This window comes from Hylobates moloch, unplaced genomic scaffold (genome assembly GCF_009828535.3).
Source record: "Hylobates moloch isolate HMO894 unplaced genomic scaffold, HMol_V3 SCAFFOLD_20, whole genome shotgun sequence".
In the NCBI taxonomy this organism is placed as follows: Eukaryota; Metazoa; Chordata; class Mammalia; order Primates; family Hylobatidae; genus Hylobates; species Hylobates moloch.
The window spans coordinates 2,446,920-2,471,814 of NW_026652295.1; the positions used below are offsets into that span (position 1 = coordinate 2,446,920).

The 24,895-nt window shown below is 42.8% G+C and overlaps 1 protein-coding gene across 3 annotated transcripts in view; it reads right to left on the minus strand.

The window, feature by feature from the left end:
- Positions 1-24,895, minus strand: part of MYLK4 (myosin light chain kinase family member 4) — a 94,001-nt gene that overhangs the window by 6,914 nt on the left and 62,192 nt on the right. For all 3 annotated transcript variants that reach the window (XM_058432679.1, XM_058432681.1, XM_058432680.1), the window contains 9 exons: positions 19,290-19,365; positions 15,358-15,463; positions 11,998-12,091; positions 11,811-11,920; positions 9,569-9,710; positions 6,692-6,762; positions 5,749-5,877; positions 4,681-4,833; positions 1,541-1,619 (listed from right to left, as the gene is read on the minus strand). In XM_058432679.1, the coding sequence (XP_058288662.1) occupies positions 1,541-1,619; positions 4,681-4,833; positions 5,749-5,877; positions 6,692-6,762; positions 9,569-9,710; positions 11,811-11,920; positions 11,998-12,091; positions 15,358-15,463; positions 19,290-19,365 (960 nt within the window). The remainder of the gene's footprint in view (positions 1-1,540; positions 1,620-4,680; positions 4,834-5,748; positions 5,878-6,691; positions 6,763-9,568; positions 9,711-11,810; positions 11,921-11,997; positions 12,092-15,357; positions 15,464-19,289; positions 19,366-24,895) is intronic.

Genomic DNA, 24,895 nt, shown 5'->3' on the forward strand with positions numbered 1-24,895 from the left:
AACCCTCAGGAAATGGAGAGGATGAGGAGCAAAGGTGGAAGAAACAAAAGGTATCAAACCCATGCTATACCAGGGCAGGGCACCAGCCACCCTAACTGATGGGCACATCAGGCAGGTCCCTGGTGGGCCCGAAGGTTTGCATGGCATCTTGGCTGTATATGCATCTTACCAGTTGAACATCCTAGATGTTCAGTAAAGTTACTGTTTTTGTGTTAATTATATAATCCACAATTATTTGGATGGAGACAACATGAAGGAGGCAGAGAAGCCAGTTAGGAGGCTGCAGTCATTCAGGGGAGGCATTTCCCAGGCCACGGTAACCATGGGAATGGAAAGAAACAGCTTCCAGAGGTAATTAGGGGATATCATGTACAGAGCATGGAGGTAAATTAAACATGAGATGGGGGCTCGAGGGAGAGGAAGGAAACAAAGAAGAAGCACAGGGGCTGGCTGGGGCCACTCTGCGGGCATTCTTCCCCAGGAGCATCATTGATGGTGAGGCAAGGTGCAGGGAGATGAGATTAGTTTAGGGATGGGAAGATCCTGGTGGAAACATCTAGTGCACAGATGGACATGTGGATCTGCAGCTTAGGAAAGGTATCTGTGCCAAAGAGGCAGATGAGAAAGTCGGAATATAAACATCTGGTAATTAAGGCAATGAGAGTAGATGAAGATTTCATGGTAAGAAGTTATTACAGAGAGCGGGCTAGGTTATTCACAATACTCATCTGTAGTCTAAGAGTCTCCTACACATAGACTTGTACAGATATCTGGACTAAGCTGAGTATTAAGAGTTCAGATTTGGTGCCCAGAGCAGATCAACCCAGGTGAGCACAGAATTTAGAATTCTGAATTCTGTTTTAAGGTGGCATATTTCTCCTGAATGAACATTACTATATATTCTCCAGAACTTTATATGTTTATAGGTTATATATGTGTGTGTATGTGCACGTAAGACAATGAAGTAATTCATTTTATAATGGATAGAATAATTTAATGATAAACAGTTATGCTGAAAATACTCTATTAAACAACAAATATATTATTTTTAAAATGTAAACTGCTCAAAGAAGCATTTTAAGGCTGGGTGCAGTGGCTCAGGCCTGTAATCCCAGCACTATGGGAGGTCAAGGTGGGTGGATCACGAGGTCAGGGGTTTGAGACCAGCCTGACCAACATGGTGAAACTCTGTCTCCACTAAAACTACAAAATTAGCCAGGCATGGTGGCACACGCCTGTAATCCCAGCTACTTGTGAGACTGAGGCAGGAGAATCGCTTGAACCAGGGAGGTGGAGGTTGCAGTGAGCTGAGATCGTGCCATTGCACTCTAGTTTGGGCAACAAGAGTGAAATTCTGCCTCAAAAAAAAAAAAAATTAATAAAAAAGCATTTTAAGTAATTTAATACCCGCACAAGATTTGCAGTCTGTGAGAAAAGGAATGAGAAAGAATCTTATTTAAGGTTAAGATAACTCTAGCCTCTGATCTTCAAAAGACAGGCAGACAGGAGAAAAAGAGGAAGAGCAAGAAGCCGTGGTCACCTGGGCATTGAGTCTGGAGTGGAGCTTGTGGTCTGACAACCAGGGGTGCTTGAGAGCTTCGCTTGCACTTATTCGCCAACTAGAGGGAAATTCAGAAGGTGATTAGTAGAAACACACCGAAGAAGGCCTGTATCTGCTGTTCAGTCTCAGCTCCAGCCTCTGCCTTTGGGAGACCAGATGGCTGAATGTCAAACTCATGGTCAATTCTGCCTTCTCTCGAATTGTGTGCTATCAATGATGGCATAGATGACCATTGAATCCAATCAGGATAACATTAGTAAAGACAAACAAGGCAAATAATAAAAATTCTTGTTAATAACTGAACATTTACTTTCAAATATAAGTAACCATTTCTGTAATATAACATCTGAGCTTAGTAAAGTGGATTCCTATCAGTCAGTTGAAAAATAAATATATATTTATTATTGTAAGAACAAAATGCTACAATGATTCTTGATGATTGCCAAGGCAATTTCTGTATTAAAACTTTTGAATAATAAATATTACTAACTTTTGAATTGAGAAGTTTTGAGTTAAATAGGTAGGGAAATAGAGTCAACATAATTATTAAGAGAAGGGCCATTAGATACTTTTACAAAGAAACAATATCCTTTTGAAGCTAGCAAAGGTTTATACAATTTTGGGAAATAATATGAGGAAGAATAATATAGATTTACTATATTCGAATTCTAAATTCTATAAATTTGTCTGCTGTGCTAACATTTATCACATTAAAACAAATAACCTTTCAAAATAAAAACTGTAGGCCAGGTGCGATGGCTCATGCCTGTAATCCCAGCACTTTGGGAGGCCGAGGCGGGAGGATCATGAAGTCAGGAGTTCAAGACCAGTCTGGCCAACATAGTGAAACCCCGTCTCTACTAAAAATACAAAAAAATTAGCTGGGTGTGGTGGGGCACACCTGTAATCCCAGCTACTCAGGAGGCTGAGGAAGGAGAATCACGTGAACCCAGGAGGCAGAGGTTGCAGTGAGCCAAGATCGTGCCATTGCACACCAGCCTAGGTGACAGTGTGAGATTCCATCTCAAAAACAAACAAACAAACAAACATCTGTAAGTGAATGTAACAATCTGAAGTCAGAGGTAGTTTCAAGCAGTAATGAAGCTTCAGTTTGTAGGATTGCTTCAGTGCAATCGCTTCATCAGATACCAAAATATTTAAGTATAAGATTTGAAGAGGAGAGAAGTCTTTATTACAGTCAATGAACTTGGTGACAGCATCACCATTATAGTGCCAAAAACAGGCAGAGGTAATTTTTAAAAACCTCTTGACCTCCACCAACCTCAGTTAAGTGTGGTTCTGCTTAGTGTTATAAATTTTCAGTACTGGATCTCCAGAGCATTCCAATGGCTGAGCAAGGTGAAAAATGATGATTCTGTACTCTAGTGTCGAACTTCTTAAATCTGGCTATTAAAAAGTTAACAATAACATTGTACTAATAATTAAACTTAATAACATTTCAAGTTTATTTTTGTACCCCAGAAATTTATTCTATGATTGTGGTGTTTGGCTTTTGGCTTTAGTTTTAACCAAGCATTGACTGGAATTCTAAGCCAGTTGCCATCGGCCCACATGGGTATCTGATGCTCCTTGGGCTCACCCACGGAAGGAGTGAGCGGCACTGGAGCCCACTGGGCCCACCTCTGCATCTGCTCTGAGCTGGCCATGTGACTGCAGCACTGCTCTCAGCCTCAGTTTCCCCATCTGTAAAATGATGGTCTCCACAGACCACAGGATTATCCAGAAGCCAAATAAGATAACACACAAAAGTACACATATAAAACAGGTTCACAGCAAATGTGGATTTCTCGCCCTCCAAAGATTTGAAAGGGTTGACAGTTTCCATCTGTTCACTGCCTTGGGTAATGTGCTAATAATAATAACCTTGGCTGTTATTGTGCCTTTCCATCAAGGCACAATAACAGCCAAGGTTATTATTATTATTAATCCACTATTTGTGAATTGTCCCTCCTGTCGGACTGATAGCCCTAGCCTGGTTAGATTCTCTTCATCCTCTAGGGATGGCCTTATCTTTGTGTTAACCACCTTTTATTACATCTTTTTAAAAAATACCTATCCCTTTTATTAGATGGTGAGTTACTATAGGCAGGGACTGGATTTGTGCATCTATTCTGAGCACATGACACACTTCCTGGCACACAGTAGGTGATCAACACTTGAATGAAAGCATCTCCTGCCAGGCTGTGTGCCAGACCCACTGCCCGCACTGTCTCCCCACTCCCTGTGACACTCTCCTACCTGTTGATCCATGGCCATGTGTATTAGTGACTTTAAGGCCATAAAGATAATAAAACAATAAGGCAAGTGCTATTGGCCCTGAAAATCTTAACTGCTTCAATCATTATACGGCTCAGGTATAAAGCCATCTGAAACAGCATGTTTGATGGGTTAATCACAATGCCCTTCTCCCTCTATGATTCTAAAATGCAAATCCCTATATTTCAATGTCACTCTTTTTCATCCACTGAATTTTGAATTAATGTGGTTTTAGCATAACAGAAAATAGAGGGCCATGTAATAAATAACAACCAAGTGTGTGGCCGTGGGGGAAGGAGAACTATTTGTTTGAGCCTCCGTTCTCCCAATTACTGGCGGTGTGATCATGGGCAAACCACGTGGGATCTTCTACCCAATTTCTGCCTCATGGAGTTGGGGGCAGGGTTGGGGTGGTGGTTAAAAGAGATCATGTCTACAAAGCACTTGGCATGATCGGGCCCATAGTAGGTTCTCAAATGAAATGGTAGTTAAAGATTCAGCTACACGGAACCATATTCAGCTTTGTAGAGGTGAAAGGAATCCTAGAAATACTTCTCCCAAGCCTTTCATTTTGACAGTGAGTCAACTGGGGCCCAGCAGGAGTCCATGGCTGGTATGGCTGCATGATAAATGGTAGGAGGAGAAAGATTTGTGTAGCTTCATGACCAAAGCAGTCCCAGATCTCAGTAGACTGGGTCAAGAGGATCAAACCTCATTCTATCTGTGACTTTGCACAAGCATCACAGATGTTAGTAAGGGAATAAATTCTAACAGCCCTTGTGGTACGCCCTGCTTCCTTATCATCCCTGCTGTGCCCAGAGCACAGGACGAACTTGCGTTACCTCTTCTCCTTAATCAGAAGCTTGGAGATGAACTCCTTGGCCTCCTCCGAGATGTCCTGAAATTCTTCATCCTCTAAGTCCCACCTGCAGGCCAGGATGTTGTTCAGCGTCTCGGCATCATTGTCACCCAGAAAAGGGGACAAACCGCTAAGTCTGGAGGACACAGGGTGCAGAGTGAGTATTTTTTAAACAGCCTCAATGCCTTTCCATACAGATTGCTTTTCTAGTTCTGCCATTTAAAGGTGAGAGAAGGAAAATGACCTAATCCTGAAGCATAATTTTATAATATATTATTGCAATCAGGAAAATGCTGGCCACCCCTACCCAACTCCTGATTGAACAACTGCAGCAATAACAGAATATGAATATGAGTATCAGCTTCCTTTTTAAAGCACTTTACAGCTCGCAAACTGCTACTACATGCTCAGATGGCAAACGCCAGGCACGTCACCTCTGAGGGGTGAGGCTAGCCTGAGTCATTTAGGAGATCAGTTTTTGTTTTGTTTTGTTTTGTTTTTGAGCTGGAGTCTCGTTCTGTCGCCAGGCTGGAGTGCAATGGCGTGATCTCGTCTCACTGCAGCCTCCACCTCCTGGAAGCGATTCTCCTGCAGCCTCCTGAGTGGCTGGGATTACAGGCGCATGCCACCATGCGCGGCTGATTTTTATGTTTTTAGTAGAGATGGGATTTCACCATGTTGGCCAGGATGGTCTCAATCTCTTGACCTCGTGATCCCCCCGCCTCAGCCTCCCAAAGTGCTGGGATTACAGGCTTGAGCCACCGCGCCAGGCCACGTGAGCTTTTTAAATTAATTTTTGGCTTTTAGGTTGTGTCCTAGGAGTTAAAGTGATTAATGAAGAGGACACACATTTACTTTTCCAAATGATGTACAGGGAAAGAATTCACTCCTTTCACCCACGGGAGTCAAGAAAACCTAGAAGGCAACTGAGGATGGGACAGTGTTATTTATTTTTTAAATACCCCAACTGGGACTTTTATTTAAAATGGCGAAAGCTCAGAAAATATGCATGGAGTTGGAGAAGGGTCAGAGACAGAGGACAGCTACTCACAGCATATAGGCGATGACCCCCACACTCCACATGTCAGTGGGAAAGGAAACAAAATCATAGTTCACAACTTCAGGGGCAAGAAATTCTGGGGTTCCAAAGTTCACCTTCAGCTTCTCTCTGGGTTTGTATCTGCAATTTAAGAGACAAAGTGGAAGGATGGAAGTGTCAATCAAAAATCATGAACATTGAAATGATGCCGACTATGAGACAAAATAACCTCAGCCATACAGCAAACTTCAGGTAAGTAAACATTAAAGGAAATCAAACAATTAAGCAAGAGTGTCAAAAACTTGTAAAGAGGCCCCAGAAAATTTTAAAGTCAAAATTCATACTAGGAAACCTTAATAAGCTGAACCAGTTGTGGGAGAAGCTGCTGTGAATAATTAGAACATCTGAATTATAGAAGATGACAAGAGGGAAACTGATATAGTCATTGACATGGGGACGACTTGACTAAGCCTGTATTAATGAATAAACACAGCACTGCAATAATTTACACCATCCATTTTATACGTGTCGTTCATGTGCTGAATTGTTAATGCGTCCACGTAAACTCTTTGTTCCCTGAAGAATCTTATATGTGCCAGAACCCTTTGCAAACTTGTTTACGTTGTTAATATTTTTAAAGTAAATCTTCTCTGTACAGATGGAACAAATATGAAAGAGGGGACAAACTCTCGCAAATGCTAAATTAATGGCTTCTGATTTAATAAACTTCACTGTATTAGGTTTTAATTTTTTATACTTTTTACTGCATGCATTATAGAAACTTCTAAACACTCAAGTCTCAAATTTAGCAAGTTAAGGCCAAACATAATTTTTGTTAAATTAATTATAAATGAGATCATGAAACCAAAGAGCAGATCAGATATATGTTTGCAAAGGAAGGGCACCCATCATGTCCCCTAGCTCCATTCGTCCATCTATGTCCAAATAGACATACCTTCTGGCCAATCCAAAATCAATAATTTTTATTTGCTTAGCATCCCGATTCACACACAGGATATTCTCAGGCTGCCAGGAGAGAGAGACACATTAGCAATGAAAACAACCATCATTCACTCAAATTGTCCTTGAACCACAACTAAAAATACAACGATGCTCAGAAAAAACATATCAGGCCTTTCACTTCGGGGCGGGCTTGTCCGTGTGGGTTCTTTCTCCTTTAATTATGTGGTGGATGAGGTTGTGGGTATCCTGCCAACCCTGCATTATCCAGCCTGCCCTCTGCACGGCTTCACAGTTCACTATAATGCCTGAGTTCAGGCAGAGGCCTTGAGGGGAGCAAGAAGAGGAGGTTGCTTCAGTCCTTCCCAAATGCACTGTGGAGGCCCGCTCGGACCTGACATCTGCCCCTCTAAATTATTCAGTATGAATTTCCCCTTCTTGGAGAAATATTTTTCCCAAGATTTATGAGTTCCAAGAGAATTGACCTGCTCCATTCAAACAGCCACACTGAACACGCACTGTCATGTGAACGTTCCGGCCTCCAGACCTTCCCTCTGCTCAACGCCTATGGGAAAGTCGCACGGCTGAGGAGGGCTTTTCTCTCCAGTCGTTCTTCAGTCTCAGCAGTTCCGAGTTTTTGCTGAGTTTGGTCTCAATGCCTAAAACCCCTGACTAAGTGTTGCCTTGGAGCCAGGCCCTGGTAAGACCTTAGCCTGCTGACCTGACAGCTTGGGGTGCAGGGGGAGAAAATAGGTTGCAGTACAGCTGGTCAGTGTTCAAAGAATGTCTTACAAGTGCACTTAATATTTATTGGGGTAGAAAAACGGAGGTCTTGGGAAAGTAAGGGATTTGATTTAAAGTCAAGGCCATTTATAAAAGAGAAAAAAAGTTTCAAAGAGTTAAGAACCCTCAGTCCCAATTGTTTCCGAGCTGGAGGGCACCAGCCCAGAAGCCGAATGCCCAGGATCCCATTCCTCAGCCTTTAGTGGGATCAGGCTACCCCTCCCCAACCTGTCCGGGTGGACAAGAGGTTCCAATGAGATCAGAAATTCAGAAACACATTATGAAATGACATCATGTCTCCTTGTCAATACTCAATAGTACATTCGGTTGGGTAGAATATCTTTGGAAGCCCTTTTCTAAACTATCTCTAAAACAGATGTTTGTGAGTAAAAGTCATTATAGAGAAGGGGGTGCTATGTGAAGCATTTGGTTTCGTGCTTAAATAACTGATGGATCATGTATAAAGCTGTCCAATTGTGAAGGAGTACTGTGGCATCAAAAAATTTGCAGGATATAGAGAAACTTGTTTTGAGGGCATTTCAAAAAGTTAGCCTTTTTATGATGATAAAATTAAAGAATGTTCATTGGATAAAATTTGCAAAACAGAAAAATATAAAACAGACTGTTTGTAAGTCACCTATAATCTCTCCCCACATAGTGACGATCACTCTTAATATTTTTGGCCCTTTTCCTTCCAAGGAGCTTTCAGAAAAGCAGCTCCTTAAGAACCCATCCAGCTGTCACCTTTATGATGGTCTTTGCATCCAAGCCATAACTACAATTGCCCACTGCAGGTCCTCAATCAATGTTGTGAAGCCTCATATGGAGTCGTTTGACTTACGATAGGTTTGCTCCTAGTTCCAGTTGCCAATCAAATCCCTTTAGGGATATCTGCAGAAGATCTACATTCAATGAAAATGCTCCACGAAAGCATACATTATCAAACTCAATTCATAGCGAGGGTTTTGCTAATGATTTTTAACCTCTGACTTTGTCATTTTATAAACCACTTCCTCCTGCTCTCCTCCTGCTCAAAAGTGAATGGGAAAGGCAAGGCACATAAATCAAGACAGTGAGGGAAGCCAAGTTATAGGAAGAGAGGCCCATGGAAACCTATTTCAGGAGGCTGAATTTATTTAGCTCTGCAATCCCTAGTGAATGCAATAGATGGGATGTTATATAGAATATATATTTTATCTTACTGTCACGCTGTGCAAACAGGGAAATGAGAAAATCACCAAGCCACACAAGATGTACTTTATGATACTTAGTCCCAATATGGGACTTGATCAGGGTTGTTGGGCCTAGGTCTTTTCTTGGTTGTAACTGAGACTACGTACAGTCCGATTCCAGGAACTTCATAATGAGACATAATGAGAGAGGTAAAGAGGGAAGGGGCAATCAATAGGAGGAGAAAGAAAGGCGGCTTGGCTTCTGTGTGCTTTCCACCATTGGCAGTGGGGTGTCCGCCCCACCCTCTCTGCCCCTTAGCACTTTGGCCCCATCCTTCCGACTGCCCTCTGCTCCGTTCTCCATAGGACTCTATTCCAAGGGGCAGCAAACCCACAGACAAACAGGTCCCAAAGTCCGGAGCTTCCTGAGTGACTCGAGGAGCTGCCGGCGATTCTTGGAGACCTGGAAAGGTTGGCTACTACTTAGGGAATTCTGAGATAGCTAAAATCCTCTCACCTACTTGTCCTGATGAGAGGGATACCACATGGATACCGCTGTGGTGGTGGTGGTGGTGACTGTTTTAATTCTAAACTTTTAGGGAAACCATTCCACATGGATACCGCTGTGGTGGTGGTGGTGGTGACTGTTTTAATTCTAAACTTTTAGGGAAATGATTGCCATATAGATTAATGCATGCAAGTTAGAAGAATCTGAATATTAGCCCGTGAAGATGGAACATGCAAATATTAGGGAGTGACAGAAGCTGAGAATAAGGAGATGGGGGTAACAATTCAGATGTTTATTCATTTCTGAAATGACTGTACCAATTTCCCCAGCTGGCATATAATAGCAGACAGGGCCCACTGAGCAAGGGGTGGGAAGGGCTTACGTCTCACCAGATACAAAACACCCTTACCTTCAGGTCCAAGTGGAGAATGTACATCTGATGCATGTGCCTTATCCCCTCACATATCTGCTTCATGAACAGGATGGTATCAAGCTCCGTCAAATTGTAGTTCTCATCAATGATGCGGTCAAACAGCTCCCCACCATCCACACTGCAGAGGGAAGAGGAGCGAAGCCCTCAGTCCCGATTTCCTAACCACCATGTGCTTTTCTTGTAGTGACCTGACGTGCAAGTTCTGCTACCTCTTCTGAAAGGTGTATGTGCAGTTATTTCTCTGCCTTCTTTGCTGTCTTACTTAGATGATTCTTATCTTGAAGGCCTGTATTTTATATACCTTTAATCTCATAAATGGAAATCCTCAAGCCAACCCCCCACCTTTTGTGTGTGTGTGTGTGTGTGTGTTTGAGACGGAGTCTCGCTCTGTCGCTCAGGCTGGAGTGCAGTAGCGAGATCTTGGCTCACTGCAAGCTCCGCCTCCCAGATTCAAGCGATTCTCATGCCTCAGTCTCCCAAGTAGCTGGGATTAGAGGCAAGCGCCACCATGCCCGGCTAATTTTTGTATTTTTAGTAGAGATGGGGTTTCACCGTGTTGGCCAGGCTGGTTTTGAACTCCTGACCTCAAGTGATCCACCAGCCTTGGCTTCCCAAAGTGCTGGGATTACAGGCGTGAGCCACTGCACCGGCCCTCAAAGCCCCTTTATCCAGTGTCTTTACCTCTGGGGTGAGCCCACACGCATCATGTTCTAAAGGTGTTGAAGAGAGAGAGGCCCTAAGAACTCCGGGAGGGGAACTCCAAGCCCTGACTGAAGGTAGTCAGGGTCTCAGCCCTTTTAAGTCTCCAGACTGAATTCAGCGATATAGTGCTTCTATGTGGCTGGTGCTAGACACAGTAATTTCCCTTATCCTCCAGGACACCTTTCAAGACCCTCCGTGGATGCCTGAAACTGTGGATAGTACTGAAGCCTGTATATACTATGTTATTTCCTGTAGATACATAACTCCGATACAGATTAATTCATACATTAAGCATAGTAAGGGATTAACAACAATAACTAAGGGTAAAATAGAACATTTATAACAACATGCCAGCTGCACTACTCTTGTGTTTTGGGGCCATTATGAAGTAAAATGAGAGTTCCGTGAACACAAGCACTGCGATGCCTCCACAATCTGATGACCCAGTCGGCTACTAAGTGACTAACCGCAGGGAGTGGTGGAGACGCTGGACAAAGGGATGATTCACGTCCTGGGTGGGACCGAGCGGGACGGTGGGAGATTTCATCAGGCTACTCAGAGCAGTGTGCAATTTAAAACCTGTTGACTGTTTACTTCTGGAATTTTCCACTTAATATTCTGGGGCCTTGGGTAACTGAGACCATGGAAAGTGAAAGTGTGGATAAGGGAGGACCACGATACTATACTTTTTATTCAAAATGCCTTATTGCGGAAGAAAAACAAAACAGAATCACAATATCGATTCAGTGTTGGAATTGCAGTCGGCCCTCCCTATTCGTGGGTTTTGTTTCCACAGGTTCAAACAATCGCAAACCAAAATGTTTGACCAAAAAACAATAAAAATTGACAATACAACAACTAATACAAAGTTTTAAAAACACAGTGTAACAACTGTATATGTGGCATTTACAGCTTATCAAGTATTGTAAGTAGTCCAGAGATTATTTAAAGTACTTGGGGGGATGGGCATAAGTTATATGCAAAAGACTATGCCATTTTATATCAGGAAGTTGAGTGTCCTCCGGTTTTGGTATTTGCGGGGATCCTGGGACCAATCCCTCTCAGATACCAAGTAATGACTGTACTTGCTTTCTAACTAACCAGTCCTTCTGTTTTTATAAAGGTGAGTTTAAATGGAAGCTTCTTAGCCCTAATCATCAACAGTTTTTGACATGAACTTTGTATTAGTGAATATGGTGACAGTAAGATGTAGCTCAAAAACCACTTTCCTCCAGGTTGCCCTGGCTAATATTTAAGCTTGATTTTTGACAAACAGCTTAGATGCAAAGCTAGATCTACTTGGTCCCACTACTTAGCAATAAAATCCCATATGGAGATGTGTAACCCCAAGTGTTTCCCTTCTAGAACTGATGTGATTGTGTGATCTGCGCGAATCAGAGTCTGCCGGGGCAAGCTTGGTTCTGGTCCCGCTACAGCAGGACTGGAGGTACTGAGGCACGGTCATGGTGGTGAGTGCTGTTGGGGAGGTCAGGGAGGGGGCGGAGGGGATACGTACTACTCCATGACCAGGACAATGTCGTTCTTAGACTCGAAGGCATCGTACAGCTGGATGAGGTTCGCGTGGTCCAGCTGGTTCATGACGCTGATCTCGTTCTTCACCTCCTCCTGAGAAGCAGGAACCAGTGCATTAGTGTGGTCAAGACAGGGCGGGGAGGGAGGGGACCACCTCCCACAGGCTGTACCTTGTCCTTCATGCCTCTGGTCTTGATGATTTTGGCTGCCAGCTTCAGACCTGTAGCCGTCTCCTCACACTTGTGAACCTGGCCAAAACGCCCTCTGCCGAAAAAGAGGAAGTGGCGTAGCATGAGGCCCTGTGGTCAGCTGCCAAGTGGACAGCGCACAGTGGCCCCAGTATTTCTCCTGCTGAGTCTGGATGAGCAGCCCTATGAGGAGTTCTTTCAATAAACTTCTAGAGCAGTATTTGTCAAGGTGTGGTCTGTGGGTCACTTGCATCAGAATCACGTGGGGGCTGTTAAGAAAGCAGGTTTCGGCCAGGCATAGTGGCTCACACCTGTAATCCCAGCACTTTGGGAGGCCAAGGCGGGAGGATCACGAGGTCAGGAGTTCGAGACCAGTCTGGCCAACATAGTGAAACCCTGTCTCTGCTAAAAACACAAATACAAAAAATTAGTCAGATGTGGTGGCACATGCCTGTAATCCCAGCTACTTGGGAGGCTGAGGCAGGAGAATGGTGTGAACCCAGGAGGCGGAGGTTGAAGTGAGCCGAGATCGCACCATTGCACTCCAGCCTGGGTGACAGTGCAAGACTCCATCTCAAAAAAAAAAAAAAAGAATCCAGGATTCTGGGCCCTATCCCAGACCTCCTGAAGCAGGAATAATCCAGGGGTAGGCCTCAGAATCTACATTACAGCACATTTCTTGGGTGATTCATATGCACCCTCACATTTGAGAACCACCTTTAAGGACAATGCAGAATCTTTCTGAATACATATGAATGTTATGAGCTGGGCTTTGTCAGCATATGAACAAGAGCACCCACCTTCAGATATATAAAATTATTTTTGGAAACTGCATATGTAACAGTACTGCATATATATACATATAGTCAAGACTGCATATCGCCAAGTCACCTATGAGCTTGAATATAAGCATAGGACAGCTTCTTACCTATGTAATCACATAGAGATGTACACACTTGTGAGCAGTTTTAAATCTAATTTGCTTAGCTTAATTTCTTATTTAGTAAAATAAGCTAGAACACGTGTCCCTGCTCTGCAATGGTGGATGTCACAGTAGGGAGTGAGGAACAGCTTCCCTAGCAACACTGTGAACCCGAGGCAAGCCCTGTGACAAGGCAGAGGACTTCAACGATGAAAGTCATGGCAATGCTGGGCAGATGCAGAGGCACTGGCGGCCGCTGCATCCCGTTGTGGGGCTGCACACCCAGCACAGAGGCAGATGAATCTTGGAGAATGACACAGGATTACCGTAAACATAGCCACGGCGTGACTTCAATTCCAACCTCTGTTCCCGATGGAGTCTCTATGGGAACACATGGACACAGCCCCAGCCACCTCTTAAGTGGCTGTTATGGAAACGGTTTTTTTTTTCCCCTTCACTAGCAATGGCCCCAGAACCTCCTGAGCCAGCAGTGGTGCCCATCACTGTCTGACTTCCCAGGTCCCTCAATCCTCTGGCTCTTTCCCCTGATTTATTCTACAAGGGCACTGAAGGTTGAGGCCAACTCCCAGGATTCATGCTGGTTCAACACAGTGATAACCTTATGCTCCTTGAACATGGCAAGCAGGGATGATGGAGATCCTCAAGGCCACAGGGCAGGAGAGGAACTCCCAGGAAAATTCAGGGGCCTGCCCCTGTGGGCAGGTTTTTTGGGATCCAGTGATCCTTGACATGTTGCAATATTTCTGCCAAAAGTAAAAGATAAGTTGCTATATCTTGAACCTCCTACCACTAAAAAGGAGGTGCAGCACTTGGTGATGTCTGCATTTCGAAGGCATCCACGCACGTTTGATCATGCTCCTCTAACTTATTTGCTGAGTGAATTACGGCTGCCAATTTTGGTGAAGCCCATAACGAGAGCTGATGAGCAGCTGATCTAGACTGCAGTACCAAAGAGAAGATCCCATGGTGCCCAAACAGACAGAAAGGAAGTTTCAAAGGAGCAATTGACAAACCTTGACCAGAAAAACAGCACAAACCCTGGGAATTCTTTCAAAGCTTCTTCTGCAAATAACTATTCTCGGTTAGAGAAACAGTTGCTGGCTTGTCATTGATGTCCCTGGAGGCCCAAATACCTCAGGCTTCCATGGCACCAGTTCATGCTGTGGGACTCCTGTTTCTCCCTCAGCCCATCCCCGCAGTCTCATGGGGCATTGTATGAGATCAGCCACATCAGGAAGGGAAAGTCCAGGTGGTTCCATTCGGCACAGGGCAAGGAATTACAGAGTGGGAAGAGGAGGAAGGGACTTCACAAATATCAATGACTCCCTGAAGAAATACCAATGACAGACGCCTGAACTGCAGTAGCGATGCATGCTTTCCTTGTGTTGGTGAGTACATTTTGTATGTATACGTGCAGATGTTCTGCTTTCCTCTTCCTATTTTACACAGACATGCCGATGGCAGCAAACATTCTAATTTAGACTTTGAGTTACAAGATATCATAGGGGGGTTGTGAAAGATTAGTAAAATAAGAAAGAACACCCTCTCCCCACCCCCAGCATGAAGCTGGTCCCTGATGAACATTAATTTTCCTTCTGGTTTTTTTTTCTTTTTTTTTTTTTTTTTTAGACAGAGTCTCACTCTATCACCAGGCTGGAGTGTAGGGGCCTGATCTTGGCTCACTGCAACCTCCAACTCCCTGGTTCAAGCGATTCTCCTGCCTCAGCCTCCTGAGTAGCTGGGATTGCAGGCATGCACCACCACGCCCAGCTGATTTTTGTATTTTTAATAGAGACGGGGTTTCACCATGTTGGCAAGGATGGTCTTGAACTCCTGACCTCAAGTGATCTGCCCGCCTCGGTTTCCCAAAGTGCTGGGATTACAGGCATAAGCCACCACGCAAGGCCTTTAATCTTCCTTCTTTAGGGAGCATGTGCATTTAAATGTCCCTAAAATAAGTTATTTGCTGAGCAAAGTAATCAATTGAAATGGATAATAGTAATTAATATAGTAACAACATAAATGAAAACCCAGGAGCAATGACAGAAAGACCTAACACAGGCCACAAGAACTACACGCTGTTGACTCATTTCTATGTTCTGTCTCCTGGAGGCTGCACTACGGCTTTGGACAGCTGGTCAACCTTCTGGTGACTCACAATGGGTTTTTCTTTCTTTTAGACATTACAACATGGGAAGTAAAGCAGATAATAAACGTGGAGTTTAGTCACCACATTAACCTTTCTGGCACCAGTGACAATTTTCAGAAATGGTTACAGTTTCTTAAAATGATTGTTTCGAACGTTTCTAGTTCTCAGGTCAAGACAAGCAGACATTTATGAAGTCATCTGCACGCTCTCTTCTTCTGTTGAGAGAATGTTAACATTCAGCTTTACTCACCCTCCTAGGATTTCTGTCTTGCTCACAGTATAGAAGCTGTTGACCGCTCCTTGCTTGGCTGTCACAATACGGTGATCAAATGGGGCCGGAGGAGCCGGGATGTCAGCTAGAAGGTGAGAGAAACAGAAGGGCCATCTGTCAGGCAGTCTGACCTCGTTAAGGCGGCAAGCCTGGGCCTCATAGTAAAAATGTGCTCATTTAATAATAAAATACAAGGAGCCATCTGTCTGATTCCTAATGATCCAGGGATATAAATTTCCACTTGAGATTATGAGCTGTGACTCATAAAGCTGATCCTGACACCTCTGAGAAAGAGTGTCAGGGCGGCTCAATGGTTGTCCATACCATCTTCAGGATCACTTTTAGAAATGTCAAAATAGTTGAAGATTTCCAACCCAACACACTCCAAACAGGTAATACTTCCAAGCCTGAGACCATTCAAATTCAAACATGAGAAATTGTTTGATTCATTTTTAAAATGCATTACTGATATAATCCATTATTTTAATTAAAGCAGAGACAAAAAAGAAAAATGAAACATTTCTTCATGTTATTGAAATGCTTGATATTATATATTACTTTCCAAAATATCTTAGACTTTATTTAAGACACATTTAAGGCACAAAGATGAATTTTTCCTGGCTGGCTGGAAATAAAACACCCAATAAAACCAGGTAAGTGTGTATTCGACAGAGATCAAATTTCTCCCACTTTCTCCCCTTCCACCTTAAGTGTTTAAATGCTCGTCCACATTGGCACCAGCTCTAACATACAGAATTACTCAGGGATATTCCTCCCAGTATTCTTTTACCTTTCCACGACTACTGCTGTTGAAACTGGCTTGCCATGAACCTGCTCATTCTTTGCTAATTCATTTATTAAGCAGCGACTGCATGCATACAATAAGAATACAAAGGGAGGTAAGTAAATAACAGCTTTGCTTTCAAAACACCCTACATTTATTTGACATAAGTTTCTTGAGCATTTACCTTGTTCCAGACACTCTGCCAAGTGTTAATATTTTTAAAAATTCAGGTAAGAGAAATCTCTGGGAATCTGATTTGATATAGATATCACCTCTCAGAGTGTAAATATGCTGAAAACTGAAGTCACCAGAGAAGTGTCTTGATAACATTCACTGTTTCAGATTAATAAAAAGAGGGAGTTAAATACACAAGCGGCATCGAAATGGCATTATATCTCCTGCAGGCTGTTAGACTAAATGAAATTTAGTCTGCAATGCTTGCTGGAAAAGGTTAAAAAGCCTTAAAAGGCCCATACAAGAGCCATTTCCTACCCAATGGGGTCAGGCCCTCTTGCCCTCGGGAGGTCTTCATTCCAGCAGGCTCCCGGAGTCGCCCCTGGGAGCTCCTCAGCTTGCCTGGCTGCCTGTGTCTTCTGACACGTGTGTTCTTCCTCTGTGCCCACTACGTCTACTCTGCGCTTTTTGCTGTCCTCGTTGACGAGGTGCTCCTCTGCCACTCTACTCTCACTGCTGCCCGGGCACTCTGTCTGGTAGGCATTCCAGAAAATGGATCCTACTGCTGAACTTCCAGGGATTCGTGGGGGTAGAAATGGCCCTTATGCTGCTGACACACCCGGAAAGTAAAGTCCAGTTGCAGCTCTCAAAGTTTCAAGAAGAAAACATTCAGATGGTGAAAATTCTTAGAACGAAGGCTTTCTTAAAACAGTGTTTTGGTGACGAGGATGTGAGCTCCATGATAGAGATGACCATTTCGGTGCTTGGAGAGGAAATGGAGCACCATGCACCCCATCAAGTCTATGGGTGTAGATAACCAGGGTCCCAGGGAATCTCACCACTGGCCAAATCGTGACCCCAAGTTATTCCACTGGCACTTAACAAAAGCCGTCATTTTATGAATACCTAACTAATTTGATCTTCATTTTTTCACTTCCTTTCCTTAGAGATAAATTATTAAATTATAGCATGATAAAAGAAGCAATAATCTCTCTGAATCTTTTTTTTTTTTTTTTTTGAGACGGAGTCTCGCTCTGTCGCCCAGGCTGGAGTGCAGTGGCGCAATCTCGACTCACTGCAAGCTCCACCTCCCGGGTTCATGCCATTCTCCTGCCTCAGCCTCCCGAGTAGTTGGGACTACAGGCGCCCGCCACCACGCCCGGCTGATTTTTTTGTATTTTTTAATAGAGACGGGGTTTCACCGTGTTAGCCAGGATGGCCTCGATCTCCTGACCTCGTGATCCACCCGCCTCAGCCTCCCAAAGTGCTGGGATTACAGGCGTGAGCCACCGCGCCCGGCCAATCTCTCTGAATCTTAACGGCAGTGAGATTAAACCTTTATCGGTGGAAGAATTGACCTAATTTCCATTTCTCAGCAGCTCTCGACCTTACTGAACACATCTGGCAGTGATGAAGTTTCTTTCTTAGCAATCATTAATATTTATGCTTAATTCTCGGAAAATTAAATTTCTTCAAGATGAGGTTTCAGATACATTATTAAAAAATGAAGTAAGAATTATGTTTTAAATCCCTAAAAAAGACCACACAAGTGGTTTGATACTTTTGGTTCCAAACAGATACCGTGATATGTGATTACTCATAACTTACAGTAGTTCATTTTAATTGGCTATAATATTACCTGAATCTATAAGTGAAACTGTGTAGTTGAGAAAGAAAGTCATTCAATAATCTACGTCTTACTTCATCCTCATAATATTTGGGAAAAACAGGCAATTTATTATTTATAATGGAGTGGGTAAGCTTTTTCAGATTTAGGTTTTTAACTTACAGATAAATCTGGTCATTATTTAATTCTTGTCCTTAGGAAGGATATGTTCTGTATTGCTAAAAATGAAAATGTTTTACTTGATCTTTAAAAAATACTGATTCCTGCGGGCACTATTAATCATCATCTTTATCTACCAGTTGGTAGAAAACATAGAAAATAATAAAATGCCTGAAAATATCACAGGCAAGAAGAAAAAATAATGGCAAGAAAATGTGGCCATGAAAAATTCATATAAGCTGGAAAACCGAGTTATAAATCATCGCTTCAAAACTCTCTTCATGTATCCTTTTAATAAGGCCTTAAACTGCAATGGCACATAGATCTACAGAAAACATTGCCGTGGATATGCAATGCTGTAACCCTACCTTTCATGAAATTGGTCACCATTAGTTTGATACACGTATTGATTTTTATTTGGACATTGGTCCAGCACTGTCTCATGTGCAGCTGCGAGTTCTCTTTTCTTCTCAGCTTCTCATCCACTAGTATCTTCTTTAGAATGAAACCCGTTTTTCTCTTCTTCAAACACTGGGTTTTCATTTTTATCCACAGTGGCTTGCTTTTCATTTCCAGCACTGTCGCTTTCCTGTGTATTCAGGCTCTCCGTGCATGAAATGTCTGTTCCATCTATATTCTCTCTTGGATCTACAGAATTTCTTGGAGCAAAATCTTCTACTTTGTCTTGTCTTTTTGTATGAAATATGGCAAAACTTCTATGAACTAGAGAGGCATTGGTGTTCTCAGCATTTTTCTTGTTGGGTTTGTTAACCTTTTCTTTCTCAGAGGAGAGCTGATTCTTCTGGGTAGATCTCTCTAGAAGCCACCATAGGACACAAAATATTTTAATGGAGAATGCAGGTGATCAGCAAAATTTTGGCTTTCTATCATGGCATCTTTATCCAGGTTTCTTTTTATCAGCAGATATAAGCTTTTAAAAGCAAAGTAGAAGGAAATATGACCAACTGGGTTCCAAAAGATTTTCTTGTTTGTAACTAGTAAGACCCAAAGACAAGCAAAAAAAAAGGGGGGGGGGGGTATTTTTTAATAAACATCACTTCTTCGTACACAGGGCTTTATGAATGTGCAACTTCCTCTGAATAACAACAGGACTTTTATAACAGAAGTTTCTTTATCCATTACTATCTAGTTTTCTGAAGATGTTACCTGCGAGGGTTGATGTCCTTTTGCTTTTGACGGGCATCCTTTCCGTCAGGTCGGCGTTTGACCACACCTCCTTCGCCTGTGGACGCACAATTGAGTAATTAAAGCTAAATATCACATCTGGGCTTTTCAACCTCAGCACTCCTGACACTCGCGCTGGATGATTCCGTGTGGTGGGGAATGTCACGAGCATTACCGGATAGCAGCATCGCTGGCCTCTATCCACCAGATGCCAGTAGCACCCTCCCTCCCAGTTGTGATGACCAAAAAGGTCTCCGGAGATCTATAAATGGGGAGCAAAATCACCCATCATCCCAGGCTGAAAACTACTATACTATACGATTCAAACATAGAAAAAAACTCAGTAAAAGTAATAGTAATGTAGAGGGCAGAACAGTCTGAATTAATAAAAGCCCATATAGACTATGGTATCTGAAATGAGCTATTTTCAAAGAAATTCTGTAAAACTGTCATTATGGGAAAAAGCCCATCTTCATGAATAGATGAAAAGATAGTAATAATGTGTGCATCACCCTTGACCTCTGTTTACGTTGTCTTGATATGGTTTACATATAAATCAAATAGAAATGAGAGGATACAGTGAATGGGCTCTGTAAACCAGAGAGTAGGAGATGAAAGTCAGCTTTATAAATGGAACCTTTACAGTGCTTAGAACAGATGGCCCTTTTCCTAAGTGGATAAACATTCTTCTCACAGTCCTGGAGTATCTGAATTAGTTGAGCAAACCGTTAGCTAAGGTACCCCATATAAAAGGGAAACATTAGCCCAATCCACCCAAATTATCACAACTTCTAAAGTTTTGCATTATAAATTAATAACATTGTGTGGATGTCCAAAAAAAGTATTTATTTCCCCTGTGAAACATAACATAATCTGCCTTCAGCTGATTTGCAAGCATGAAACACCATGTAAGTTCAGAGCACAGATATCAAGACAAATTGCAAATGTGCTTTTCTCCTTTTTTTTTTTTTTTGAGATGGAGCTTCGCTCTTGTTGCCCAGGCTGGAGTGCAGTGGCGCAATCTCAGCTCACTGCAACCTCCACCTCCCGGGTTCAGGCGATTCTCCTGCCTCAGCCTCCTGAGTAGCTGGGACTACAGGCATGCACCACCATGCCTGGCTAATTTTTTGTATTTTCAGTAGAGACGGGGTTTTGCCATGTTTACCAGACTGGTCTTGAACTCCTGACCTCAGGTGATCCGCCTGCCCCGGCCTCCCAAAGTGCTGGGATTACAGGTGTGAGCCAACATATCCGGCTGCAAATGTGCTTTTACACAATGCAGGGGGCAGTTCCATGGATTCAGAGTATTTGCGTTTTTTAGATGGTGAACTTACAACATAAAGGCATGTTTAGTAAATCTGTGGAAAGCCAAGGCTGGAAGTGAGAGCTTCAGAGTTTCTCTTTCTCTTAAAGGTTCTCTTTAAGTGAAAGTCCAGAGATGGCACTTGCCTATCTTTCCCTCTGCAGGGAAAATGGGCTGCCGCCTCTTCAAGCAAAGCCGATTGCTCCCTCCTCTGTGCTTGCACAGAACTCAGCACATAGCCCCACCCCTGGTATCCCTTATAACACTTTAAGCCTTTTTTCCTGTCAATTTCCCACTAGATTGTGGACTTCTAGTGGGCAAAAAGACTGGTTCATCTTTGACTCCCTCGTGATTACTTCAGAGACCAGTACGTAGTGATGATGATGACGATGATGGTAGTGTTCATGGTGGTGGTGGTGGTGGTGGTAGCCATAGTGAGGGTGGTGGCCATGATGGTGGTGGTAGTGGTAGTGCTGCTGGTGGTGGTGGTGGTGATGGTGGTAGTGGTAGTGGTGATGGTGGTGATTGTAGTGGTGATGGTGACGGTCATGGTGATGATGGTGGTAGTGGTGATGGCTACCATGTATTGTGCACACACATTATGTACCAGTCACTCTTCTAAGCACTTTGTTTACCGGGTTGCTCCACCTAACAGCCTTTTAAGATAGATACTATCAGCCCCGCTGTATAAATGAAGTTAGGTAATTTCCCAAGGTTATAAAGTTTAGAAATGGTAGAGCTAGGATTCTAACCCAGCTGTCTACTTCAACCAGTGCACCTAACTACCACCCTATACTGTCTTTCTGGGGAAAAAAAAAAAAGATAGAAACAGTATAGCCAAGTTACGATTCATAGTTATTGAGATCTACTACATAGTTGGCACCACAGGAGATAAGAAAAATGATTAAGAGAGAAGGTCATAAATCAAAAACAAATTAGCAGAGTGAAGAGATAAATATTTGTCAAAAGATTACAATTAACAGAGAAGAGAAGCAAAAAAAGAAGAGGGAGAATTTAAGTCCAATTTTGAAAGCATATATCCAAATTAGTCGAATAAGACAGTTTAATAAATTGTGTTTAAGATATTTTATAACTGTCTTTCGTTCTTCCCTTTCGAAGTGAAAACTTCTGGTGTATCAATAAACATTGTGCTTCTGGGTTTATTCTGTGTGGCATGAACGCAATGATATAAACATACGTGGATTTAATAATGAAAACTGGTATGTATCAGTCAATTTCCACCCATAAAGGTATATAAAATTGAGCAGCTGGCTATAAGACCCGGTGGAGCACTGATAGATCCATGTTTGCCTCTGAGGCCATCTGAGTACCAGGTGGAAAAGTCCACATGCTGAGTCAATATTCTTTGGGTTCAGAGTTGGACTTGACCAACAGGAGAATCTGTCAGTATTGAGGAATATAAGAAGCCAGCTTCCAAGAGAGGTTGCTTTTTTCTTTAGTAATTACATGTCACATATGTTTTTCCATTTAAATAATGTAAGAAGGCCTTCATTCATTGCCAAAGGCTGTTATATTTTCATTTCCCTATGTAATACTGACATCTAGAGGAACTTTGAACTGAAGAGTTTCCAACAAACAGAAGTTGTTTTTCTCCTGTTCTCTCCAGGACGGAAGCTGTGTTAATTTATAAATAAATATATTGGGGCGTGCTTTAAAATCTTTTACTGATGGCAGTACAAAATCAAAATAATTTGGAGACGATTGTAGATAACACCATGCTTCACACTCTGATTTTCTGAAGTGTATTTTGGAGAAGGATCATTCTAATTAGTCAGTTTGAGTGCAAGAACATAATTAGAACTATCAGCTCAATTCTTGCAAACTCTTTTTCTCCTTCTGCAAAGTACTGCTTTTAAGAGTTCAGTATTCATCACTTGCATGGCAGTTTTGATTATTCAAGCAATTTTAAGTAAGCACTTTATCTTCTTTTCTCTGTTAACCATTACATTTACTACCATAGGATCCAGATTTGAACAGGAGGGCGGCATTGGTCCACAGGCGTGTGCTGGCTACCTGGGCATGAGTTGGCTCTTGCCCGACGCTACAGACCTGTCCCAGTACTACATCAAAACCCTACTTTTCCTGAAAGTGGCGGAATAACTGAAAGGGAAATTAATTCAATTGAACAACATTGTCTAATCCTTCTTTCACTCCTATTCAATAAAAATCATTTAAAAAATCAATCGTAAAACGGATTTGACCTTAAACGAACATAAAGGCTAAGATAAGGGCTGCCTCCTATGGACCTCAACAATACCACCATCATTTTCCATGTTACTGCAGCGTTCTCAATGTGTCTGTCTGCCCACTGGCATACGGACCCTTCTCTTCTCCTTTGTTTCCCCAGCACCAAAGAGAGTAAGGTTCTAAAGTGCTTGGTGAAGCAATGCGTGATGAAGAGAACAGTGCTTTCTGGAATGGCACTTTCACTGTGGGAACACTCTGTCATCAGGCTGCACCCTTGAAAAGCCAGGCTGCCCCCTTGAAAAGCCAGGCTGCCCTGGGGGCTATCTCAGATGCATCCCTGCTACGGTGGCTCATATCCACAGCCCTGAATTTACATAGCTGATAGCCAGCAATATCAATGGCCATGCATTTTGGGATTACAGTTGCTACAGAAAATTGTGTTCATAACATAATATACAGGGCATTCCTGGTTCTTTTTAAAACTGTTGCAGATAGGCCAGATAGAAGAATGGAGGAGAGCAAATATTTGTAATAATTTGTAGCTGTGACCCACAGCCTGGACTCTGATGGTGGCAGGTAGATGTTAGAGGTGGGCCACCCTGTCCTACCACTCTGTCCTCTACTGCCAGGCTCAAGCATTGATCTTTTCAAACCTCCTCAGCTCTGAACATATCACCCACATGGCCTTTCTACAACAAGGGGGTTATCAGGATAAGAAAACTTGGAAGTGTATTTAAATTCTAAAAGTTCAGTGTCAAAAAGGAACAGCCTAATGGAATAAATCTGACCAGTTCTGGGCTCCACGCAGTCTTTTCTTGCTAGCAGGGGACGTTAGGTTGTGTACCCTGAATAACAGCTTTTCATATTACTGTTTATGGAGATGCCAAGATGAGCAACCTAAGTTCTAGAAATATCTAAACAAAATTATAACAATTTATAATGCCTTTATTAAACTTTGATTAGGTTCCTAATGGGGGAGAGAACAATAAATAAATCCTACAAGAATACAAAGAGATGAATTTTCAGAAGAAATATGAAAACATTTTCTTGCCTGAGCATAGAAGATACTTCTAGAGATCCTTTGTAAAGTAAATCTATTTCCCTTCAACCTCAGCACACGCTCAAACTCTCCATGCCTGAAGCGAAAAAACCCTGAAGTCCTGGGTAATACAAGGAACTCTCGCGAAGCACAGCCTGTTTCATGGTGTGTGGGGACTGGCATGGCTCAAGGCAGGACAGAATGTGACTGACCAAATCCAGAAAGGGAAAGCGTTCACCTGTGCTCAGAAATCAGTAAGTGGATCCTGCCCAGCCTGCTGATGACATCAGGAAGAGTCAGTCACCTGAGAAAATAACCCCGCCAGGAAAATTAAAGCCTTTCGATGCACCCACAATTATGTGCACAGTGCTTCATTCAGAAGCCAAGTAAATAGGACCCTCCGAGTACATAGACCAAGAAAGGGCCTGAAGTTAAAGGTATGGATTTAGGAAAGCCTAACTGGATCATCCATCAAATGAAGACGCACGGATAATTTTACTTCGTTTTCTTATAATATACATCGAGCTGTGTCATAAGAGAAAGCATGCTACCACTTTTCTTTTCTTTTTTTTTTGATATGGAGTCTCGCTCTGTTGCCCAGGCTGGAGTGCAGTGGCACACTCTCGGCTCCCTGCAACCTCCATCTTCCGAGTTCAAGCAATTCTCTGCCTCAGCCTCCCCAGTAGCTGGGATGACAGGTGCCCGCCACCACACCTGGCTAATTTTTGTTTGTATTTTTGGTAGAGACGGGGTTTCACCATCTTGGCCAGGCTGGTCTTGAACTCCTGACCTCGTGATCCACCCACCTCAGCCTCCCAAAGTGCTGGGATTACAGCTGTGAGCCACCATGCCCAGCTGCTACCACATTTAACAGCCTCTGCTAGCCAGAAAAGGCCGTGTGGAGCCCAGGATGGTCAAATTTATTCCATTAGGCTACTCCTTATTGACATCAAAACTTTTTATAAATATACTTCCAAGTTTTCTTATCCTGATAACTCCCGTGTTGTAGAAAGGGTGATATGTTCGGACCTGAGGAGG